The sequence below is a fragment of the Astyanax mexicanus genome, chromosome 10, assembly GCF_023375975.1.
Source record: "Astyanax mexicanus isolate ESR-SI-001 chromosome 10, AstMex3_surface, whole genome shotgun sequence".
Lineage (NCBI taxonomy): Eukaryota > Metazoa > Chordata > Actinopteri > Characiformes > Acestrorhamphidae > Astyanax > Astyanax mexicanus.
The window spans coordinates 10,232,997-10,242,922 of NC_064417.1; the positions used below are offsets into that span (position 1 = coordinate 10,232,997).

At 37.5% G+C, this 9,926-nt stretch overlaps 1 protein-coding gene across 1 annotated transcript in view; it reads right to left on the reverse strand.

Annotated features, from left to right (window-relative positions):
- Positions 1 to 4,729, reverse strand: part of ap3s2 (adaptor related protein complex 3 subunit sigma 2) — a 28,010-nt gene extending 23,281 nt beyond the window's left edge. The window contains exons 1-12 of the mRNA XM_049484203.1: positions 4,555 to 4,729; positions 4,392 to 4,436; positions 3,786 to 3,875; positions 3,577 to 3,653; positions 3,314 to 3,392; positions 3,027 to 3,085; positions 2,837 to 2,933; positions 2,655 to 2,720; positions 2,444 to 2,502; positions 2,248 to 2,350; positions 1,851 to 1,919; positions 1,493 to 1,567 (exon numbers count right to left, since the gene is read on the reverse strand). Of these exons, the coding sequence (XP_049340160.1) occupies positions 1,493 to 1,567; positions 1,851 to 1,919; positions 2,248 to 2,350; positions 2,444 to 2,502; positions 2,655 to 2,720; positions 2,837 to 2,933; positions 3,027 to 3,085; positions 3,314 to 3,392; positions 3,577 to 3,653; positions 3,786 to 3,875; positions 4,392 to 4,436; positions 4,555 to 4,593 (858 nt within the window). The 5' untranslated portion in view covers positions 4,594 to 4,729. The remainder of the gene's footprint in view (positions 1 to 1,492; positions 1,568 to 1,850; positions 1,920 to 2,247; positions 2,351 to 2,443; positions 2,503 to 2,654; positions 2,721 to 2,836; positions 2,934 to 3,026; positions 3,086 to 3,313; positions 3,393 to 3,576; positions 3,654 to 3,785; positions 3,876 to 4,391; positions 4,437 to 4,554) is intronic.
- Between the last annotated feature and the right edge of the window lie 5,197 nt (positions 4,730 to 9,926).

Genomic DNA, 9,926 nt, shown 5'->3' on the forward strand with positions numbered 1-9,926 from the left:
CATCTACCCCTCTTTTAATCTATCCTCCACCTTTTATTTATCTATTTTCCCCCTACCGATCTGCCCTCCCCCGCTCTATCTACCCATCTACCCTCCCCCTCTATCTACCTATCTGCCCTCCCCTTTCTATCTACCTATCTGCCCTTCCCATTTCTATCTACCTATCTGCCCTCCCCCTCACTATCTACCTGCCCTTCCCCTCACTATCTACCTATCTGCCCTCTCCCATTCTACCTACCTATCTACCCCCCTTTCTATCTACCTATCTGCCCTCCCCCTATCCACCCACCTATCTGCCCTCTCCCTGTCTATTGTTTTATTGATCTGCCCTCCCCCTTTTTATTGATTTATTGATCTGCCCTCCCACTTTCTATTGATCTGCCCCCCCTTTCTATTGATCTGCCCTCCCCCTTTCTATTGATCTGCCCCCCCGTTTCTATTGTTCTTCCCTCACCCTTTCTGTTGATTTATTCATCTGCCCTCCCCCTTTCTATTGATTTATTGATCTGCTCTCCCCATTTGTATTGATCTGCCCTCCCCCTTTCTATTGATCTGCGCCCCCCCCATTTGTATTGATCTGCCCTCCCCCTTCCTATTGATTTATTGATCTGCCCTTCCCCTTTCTATTGATGTCCTCCCCCTTTCTATTGATGTCCTCCCCTTTCTATTGATCTGTCCTCCCCCTTTCTATTGATGTCCTCCCCCTTTCTATTGATGTCCTCACCTTTCTATTGATCTGTCCTCCCCCTTTCTATTGATGTCCTCCCCCTTTCTATTGATCTGCCCTCCCCCTTTCTATTGATCTATTGATATGCCCTCTACCTTTCCATTGATCAGTCCTCCCCCTTTCTATTGATGTCCTCCCCCTTTCTATTGATCTGCCCTCCCCCTTTCTATTGATTTATTGATCTGACCCCCCCCCCTTTCTATTGTTCTGCCCTCCCCCTTTCTATTGATTTATGGATCTGTCCCCCTTTCTATTGATCTGCCCTCCTCTTTTTATTGATCTGTCCTTCCCCTATTTATTAATCTATTGATCTGCCCTCCCCCTTTCAATTGATGTCCTCCCCCTTTCTATTAATCTGTCCCCCCTTTCTATTGATTTATTGATCTGCCCTCCCCCTTTCTATTTTTTTATTTTTTTATTTAAACCTTTATTTTACCAGGCAAATCATTAAGAACAACTTTTTATTTACAATGGCAGCCTGATCTGCCCTCCCCCTTTCTACTGATCTGCCACTCCCTTCTATTGATCTGCCCTCTCCCTTTCTATTTTTTTATTTTTTATTTAAACCTTTATTTTACCAGGCAAATCATTAAGAACAACTTTTTATTTACAATGGCAGCCTGATCTGCCCTCCCCCTTTCTACTGATCTGCCCTCCCCCTTTCTACTGATCTGTCCCCCCCTTTATATTGATCTGTCCTCCCCCTTTATATTGATCTGTCCATTTATCTATCTATCCTCTCCATTTTTTGTTATATCTATTTACCCTGTAAGGACAGCAGGAAAGTAAGGTAGAGGCTGTGCTCCTCCAGAGTCTCAGACAGCGCTGTAGCCATCCTCTCTGCAGGGAAACATAAATACAGAGTAACATAAGACATGGTGTAAAACCCTCTGATATACAACCCATACACTTGCAATAGAACAGTAGATATACAAGACATACAATAGAATTGCTATAATATCCCGTTAATACGCCTACAATATTAATATTTCTAATGTCTTGTTGTACATACAAATATACACGTGTTTTATGGTTCTGTGCTGAACATTTGACTTTAAGACCCCTGGTTTTTTAAAGAGTGAACTTGTTTTGTTTGCTGCTTTAGGTAAAACTAAACTCTGACCTTGTTTTTGGGAGCTGTTTCTATGCTCTTCACCATGACCTCCACGCTGCTCTCCAGATCCCCCTCAGCCTATAAGAGACAGAGTCAAAAAAATAGAGGGGTTTACCAAAGAACTGTAGACCTATAACTGTTTAAAAACAAAGTGAAATTAAAAACACCTTACTAATAATTTAACTGCAAAAATTTGTTAAAGTTTAATACTTTAAAGAAAGTGAAACAGAATAAAATGGTGTTTAAAACCTCTTCTTAAGAATTGCTGTATTGTTATATCACTAAATAAAAAGTATTATTACTAAATGAGATATAGTAATGGGTCATACATGGAAAATATCTAAACAAGCTGATACTGCAGGTACCTCTTCTATAGCTGACAGCAAGATTAATTCCCAACTCTTACCTGTGCAACTGGCACTGGCTCAGACTCAGGTTCGGTGCTGTTGGTGTCCAGCCTGTGAGGGGGATCCGCCCCTGCATCCAGCACCAGGACATCGATACCTGACCTGAAACGAGAGAAAATTGAGGTCTTAATGTTGGTGGCAAGGTGTTAAGAAACAATGTGCGTGTTAATGATGGGCGATTGTGCAGTGACTTACTGGCTGGATGTCTCCGAGTGGAAGGTGGTGGTAAGGGACGCTACCTCTGCTTCCTCCCACTGTCCAAAAATAGATAAAACAAGATAAGATAAGATAAGATAATTGCTTATGAATCCAACAGTGGGAAAATTGAGAGTATTACAGCAGCAAGAGAACAGCAAGGCATTCCTAAGCAGAAAGACGTAACAATAAAAGACAATTACAGACTGACCTGTGTTATAGGAGCTTGCTCCAGGAACTCCTCCTCTCCGCTGTCGTCCTCCAAGTCAGACACAGCCTAGAAGAAGGGGAAGAGGTGAAAAACTGAATGGGTTCCCTAAAACCTTTAGATATTCAATCGTTTGAAGATAGTGGAGAGATAGAGAGGATATAGAGCTAACTGCAAACTCTTACCTGTGCAGCTGGACCTGGGATAATCCTAGGCACTGGTCCAGTGGTGTCGAGCGTGTAAGAGGGATCCGCCTCTGCCACCAGCATCGGGCCATCTGACCTGAAATGAGAAAAACAGAGGTCCTACTGTTGATGGTGAGGTGTTTAAGAGACTATTTGAGTGTTGATGGTGGGTGAAAGTGCAGTGTCTTACTGGCTGAATGTCTCCGGGGGGTAGGTGGTGGTGAGGGACGTGATCCGGGCTTCCTCACACTGTCCAAAAACAGATAAAGATAATTGCTTATGAGTCCCACAGTGGGGAAGTTAACAGTATTAAAGTAGTAAAGGGATAGCAAGACACACAGAAGCAGAAAGCTGGATACTTAAGTGTATAGTGTGTATGTGTGTGTAAGGGAATACTGTATGTGTGTCCTAAAAACTTTAAATCTCCAATCTTTGGAAGATGGTAGAAAGGATACAGAATAAACCAGAAACTCTTACCTGTGCAACTGTACCAGTAGTGTCCAGCCTGTTCCAGGGTTCTGCCTCCGCAATCGCCACCAGAGTCTTGCAGCCATACCTGAAAGAGGGAATGGGAGGTGTCAGGGTGGTAAATCAGAATCGGAAAGAGGGAATGGGAGGTGTCAGGGTGGTAAATCAGAATCAGAAAGAGGGAATGGGAGGTGTCAGGGTGGTAAATCAGAATCAGAAAGAGGGAATGGGAGGTGTCAGGGTGGTACAGGGGCAGGTAAGGAGACTGATACCTTGCAGGTGTGGTTGAAAGCAATGGAGACTCTTGGTGGAAGGTGGGCAGGAGTCCTTCCAGTTGACCGTCTATCCACTGTTAACAATAAAATTTCATGTTAATAAAGATTCAGTGAAAGCAGAGCTGTACGTATTAGTGATGCTGCTAAAACAGAGATGTATGACAATGATACAATTACAGTTTAATTGTTTATTGTGCTTTTCTCACCATCTTAATGTGGGCCCTCCGCTTCATCTCGAGAGACCCGGGCTGACACGGCGGGGGCTCCTCCCAGGCGGCTGGCTCGTCACCCTCCCACTGCAGACAATCGTATGTCAGTCAGCGCATCACTGCCTCATTTTTTTCACTGCCTTTTTATTATTATTACCAAATTTCATATTGTATGTATAATATTTACCTACAACTATAACCACATTTGTTATGAATCTCTTCTTGTGATCAAATAAAGGGTCATCAAAAACATATGCACATATTTTTAAGAGTAATTTCCTTCCCTTCAAATCTAAATCCAAAAAGAACAAGAAAATACACAATACAAATAAGTGTTAAATAATTTCACTAGCTCCTTTACAATATATGCTAGCTATCTAACCATATCTTAGCTAAACTATGTTATTAAATTCCACAGAGTGCACAGTGGATACTCAGAGAACCCTCTTCAGAAATGAGCGTTGACTCAAAAACCCCAGTCTAAAGCTGGTTTAGTTAAATGTTGTGTATAACGTTATATCAGTAAATCTGAGGTTTTATAATAAGCGCTCTGAGCGGGTCTGAAATTTAGTAGCTGCAGGTGTAACAGTTATAGAGACTCACCGGAGACACAGGACGAGTCCTGAAAGAAAAGTCTCCTGACTGCGCCTGAAAAACAAAACAAAACCCTGATTTAAACTCCTGTCCTAATCCAGCTCTGAGTGTTTTCTGAGTGCTACTGAGGTTGAATTTTGTGTAAAATGTGAGAAGTTTCCAGTTTACTCACCACTGTTGGAAGAGGTTCGCTCCTCCACTGGGGATCCATACCTGATCGGTATGGGGGTGAGCTCCCTCAGCGGCTACAGTAACCTGAAAAACAAAAATACAATTAATTAGTAAAAAGTGAAAAACAGTAAAGATAATACAATTATACAGTAATTAAAAGGTAATACAGATATTAAAACAGTGAATATAAAACAGTAAACTGGTGTTTAAGAGTTGTAGAGTGTCCTTCCGTCGAAGAGTTGCCGCTGCTGCTGCCGCTGCCTCTCACGAGCTCAGAAGAGTTCGAATAAAAACACAAATGTAATCTTCGTGCTAAAGACGCTGGGCGCTTTTTTTCTTCCTGCTTTTTTTTTATTTAAACCTTTATTTTATTTTAGCACAACAAATTAATCTACTTTTGAAAAATAAATGGAAATTTTGAAAAAGTGGATTTTAACTATTTTTTAATTTTTTTTTTTTTTAGCCGTCTAGCTCTATTCACCCCATTCATTTCGGACTGACTCGCGGGCTCCCTCTAGCGGTTATCAGTGTTTTTTCTGATATAAAGGGGAGACAGAAACTGGGTAAGGATTTTTTTTTAATATAAAAATATAATATAATATTACTATAATATAAATTATTATTATTTTTAAATATTTTATTTCCTGCTGTCCTGAAAATCCGCCCCTGGAGCTCCATTTTTTGAGAATGTGAAAATAAAGCAAACATATGTACACACACACACACACACACACACATAATATATAAAAATACACATTTACACAATACACAATACAATTTACAGTACAAATACACAATACACATATAAAAATATATAATATAAATATATTTTTTTCTGTGAAAGTTCAGTAGAACCAGAGCCGGTATAGATAGAGCTAGACGGCTAAAAAAAATCCATTTAATTTTTGAAAGTAGATTAATTTGTTGTGCTAAAAATAAAATAAAAGTAAAAAAAGAAATCTAAAAATAAAATATTAAAATAAAAAGCAGGACAAAAAAACACTTCCTTGCGTTACTTGCCCCGTAAAAAAATGAACAAAAGAAAAACAATGATGTAATAACTATTATTATTAGAAAAATAACAAACGAAAATAAACCCAAAATGTTGACAAATATATAATCTAACGAATTAAAGAAAATAAGAAACGAAACACTCCACACGACCAAAGAAAATTACTAAGACTTGTAATACTGAAAAAAAAAAACGGAAAATAGTATCTGGGGATAAAAATTAAACAAACCAAACCACACTCAAAGGAAAAATGTATATATATGCAAAACAAAAGAATGGACAAAAACAACAATCCATTTAAAACAATCACAGGCTTTCTGTGCATAATAATAAAAGTTTTGGTTAGTTTCAGTTTCAAATCATGAAAACAGCTCACCAAAACCTCAACCTATCCTTTATATTTCACAATATTTGATTAACTTACAGGTCCTTACTTATTTTTATTTAACTGAACTGAGTTTTATAATATTTATAGCCTCGCGCTGAATTCAGCTCAGCACTGCGAAAGAGAGAGAGAGAAATAGACAGAGAGAGGCGCAGCACATTTTGCCTGATTTCTCTTGATTAATTATCAGTACATTTGTTGGCTTCAGTGAATTTGATAACATGAATTTAACTACACTTGTCCGACCTTATTTATTAAAACGTTTTTTTTTAGAAGAGAGATGTTATTCTGCGCGCAATGCCACGTGCTACGCCAAGCACCACTTTGCATGCCTGCAACATTTAAGAGCGCAGGATGAGATTTTGATTAATGAATTAATATATTTAATATTTTAATAAATTTGCCCTGGTGATAAGAAACAAATTCTAACGTATAGCTTTATATTTCTGTGTATTTCAAATGTTTTAAGTTTTATATAATTGACGGGCAGCACCAGACGGCGACAATGTGCTTTATTTTTCAGATATAAAAGTGAAATTCAGCAAAGAAATAATAGCAAAGTTAAATAAAATAAATTTATGTTTAGTCAAAGTTCTTTTCTCCTTTAATTTTCCATTTCAAAAACTGTTGAAATTCTTAAACAACAATCTACTATATTTTAAGTTACAGTTATTTAGTCTTTGTACTAAACATAAATATAAATCCTTATAACTGACAGAAATAAATATAACTAATAATAATTTATAGTTACTGTGAAGATTTTTAAGTACATTTTATTTTTATAGTTGATTGCTGAAGGCTCTGGGTGAGCTTTATTTTTCTGTGGTAAAGAAGGGGGATCAATCGCGCAAAGCTTTTTTCCGCCGCCAAGATAAAAACACTCCAGAAATGTACCTGAACACACATCATTTACAGACCACCACGCCCATCAGCGTTAATATATTCCAAAAGTCCAACGCTATTTTAAGGATGCGTGCAAGGCGTAAAAATAGACTGTTGACAGATGGCAACGTGCCACGCTACACGCCTTGCGCGGGGTGTACGATAGGGCCCTTTGTCTGTTAAAAAAAAGGTCATTCAGCTGCTAAAGTAATGTGCAGTAATGGGGTGTCGGAAATAGTAACTGCGTTATAGTTACAGTCAGAGTAATTAGTTAGATTACTCATTACTGAATGATTTCTAAATCTTTTAAACTCAGTGCTCTGTCTGTATCTCCATCATCAGTTCACAGCTCACAGTAGCAATAATGTTAGCACCCGTTTACTGTAGAAATGTGTTTTTCTTTGCTATTTATTAAAACTCTTGGACAAGTCGTTTTTTTTTTTGCAATTTGTGGATATTTTTTTCGTGATAGTTTTATTTTCTCTTCAGCATTAAAGACCCCAATTTGATTCCATACCTTTCACCCCTTTTATATTGGAGTGGCTCGCGGGCTCCCTCTAGCGGCTCGCACTCATTTACTGGTAAAAGCAGAGCATATATAGAGAGGAGAATATCCACTCAACAATCTCTTGCGGGTTTATCAGACACTAGGGGAGCGCTCCCGAGTGAGTCCATTATGAATGCATATGGTGCAATTCAGAGAATTTGTAGACTGAAAAATTCTTCATTCCTCAACAGAGAATTTGAAAGCTTTTTAACTCCAGTTATAAACCATTTAAAGGTGCTCTGGCTGTATCTCCAGCATCAGCTCTCCAAACACAGTAGCATTAATGCCAGGTGATCTAATGTCTGAACCCCGTCTACTGTAGAAAATTTTACAAGTATAATTTTTTTTGCTTGTTTTAGCAAAATGTATGGAAGCCCATTTCCGCCACCTGAAGAAAAAAAAACGTCCTCAACTAAGTCATAATTATGAGATAGAAAAGTCATAATTATGGGATAGTAAGTCATAATTATGAGATAGTAAGTCATAATTATGAGATACTAAGCCATAATTATGAGATAGTAAGTCATAATTATGAGATAGAAAGTCATAATTATGAGATAGAAAGTCATAATTATGAGATGACTTTTTATCTCATAAATATGACTTACTATCTCATAATTATGACTTACTATCTCATAATTATGACTTACTATCCCATAATTATGACTTTTCTATCTCATAATTATGACTTACTATCTCATAATTATGACTTTTTTATCTCATAATTATGACTTAGTATCTCATAATTATGACTTACTATCTCATAATTATGACTTACTATCTCATAATTATGACTTAGTTGAGGACGTTTTTTTTTCTTCAGGTGGCGGAAATGGGCTTCCATACCTAAATACATTATTCTACTGTCCTAAATTAAAGGCTTTTCTTTGGCACGTGCATACAGTATTTTTTTTTATTGGAATTTTTAGTCGATTATCTCATAGACTGTATATAAGTATGGACAGCAGGACAGGGGTTGAAAAATGAAACCACTACGTCTCTTACACGCTCTGGTGGCTGGCTCCAGTACAACCCCTAGCGGTTGGTAGTAATTTTTTGATATTACGAAAATACTCAAGTACGTGTACTTGTAGAAAAATCATTTAATCATAGAAAGTATAATGAAGTACTTTGCCAAAAAAAACAATTGGCAAAAAAATGGTACATATGTGCGCGTTTGTGTGCAGTGCACTCTTGGGGCACTCGTTCTGAATTCCGGGAGACTCGTGGGCATCAGGGAGCCACTACCGAAATGCGGTAGACTCCCGCAGCTTCAGGGAGACTTGGTTTGTCTCCATTTATTTTAGGTGAAGATCATCAAGGACCTTTTCATTCCGTGCAGCATGGTGTCATGATAGGGAATAACTTGTAAAAATGTGGCGACCTTTCATATAATATATCGATACATCAATTACTAGAGCTGTTACCGTTTATTTAACACAGGGAAAGATTCCTCATATTCCTAAGGTGATTACACACAGTAGACAGGCCCGTTTCAATATTGGTTGACATAATTGTCATTAGACATGTGCAGAGGGCATAAAACGCTGGAAGTCCTTATTGACATTAAATCCATACGAATGCGTGGTGTCAAATATTTGTTTTATAATTTAGATTTAGTATCACATGCACACATACTTTAAATATGAAGTCCAGAATCCGACACTTACAGTGGTGTTTGCCCCTTCATGATTTCTTATTTTCTTGCATGTTGGCACTCTTAAATGTTTCAGATCATCAAACTTATTTAAATATTAGTCATAGACAACACAAGTGAACACAAAATCTCTTTTTTATGGTGTCATTAAAACTGACCCTAACTGCGGCAAGTGGAGTTTTGGTTTGGCAATGGGATGGCACAATTTGAAAAAAATAAAAACATTTGGTTGTACATAGACCAGAATTTAGACTACTATTAAGTAAGAAACTCAAAAGGTATTCATATCACACCACTACTAAGTTTTAAATTATATTACTGTAGCAATTTGGAGTAATTGGAAGTAAACCTTGGGGAAATGTACATTTGGTTTATCATAAACCAGATATTGGAGTCCTATAAAACCAGCAAATCAAATGGTTATTAGATGACATCATTAAATCCTTCAAGATCCCTTTCCATTGTATTAATTATATAAGTGACAAGTAATATTACTGTAGCATTGCGGAGTAACTGAAGGTCAAACCTATGCTGACCTTACACCTAACAATTTGTCACAAACAAATTTCGGAATAAAATCACTAGTCTTGCGTTGCAGTCGAGTTGCGGTCGCGTCATCTCGATCATTTAGTGTAAGATGATTAGGATTGAAGGTTTAAATCAATCTTTTTCTCGTCCTGGCGTTCAGATAAAATAAAACATGTTTAATATTATTTTAAGTCTTGAGACTTGGCTCAAGCAAGGCAAGAATGTATATTTCACCTGACTGTTTACAAACAAATTGAAAAAGAACACATTTTGCAGTTAATTTGCATTAAATGGTTCTTACTTTAATATGTACAGTATTTTAAACACAGGTAGCACTTTAGTCATTTTATATTATATTATAT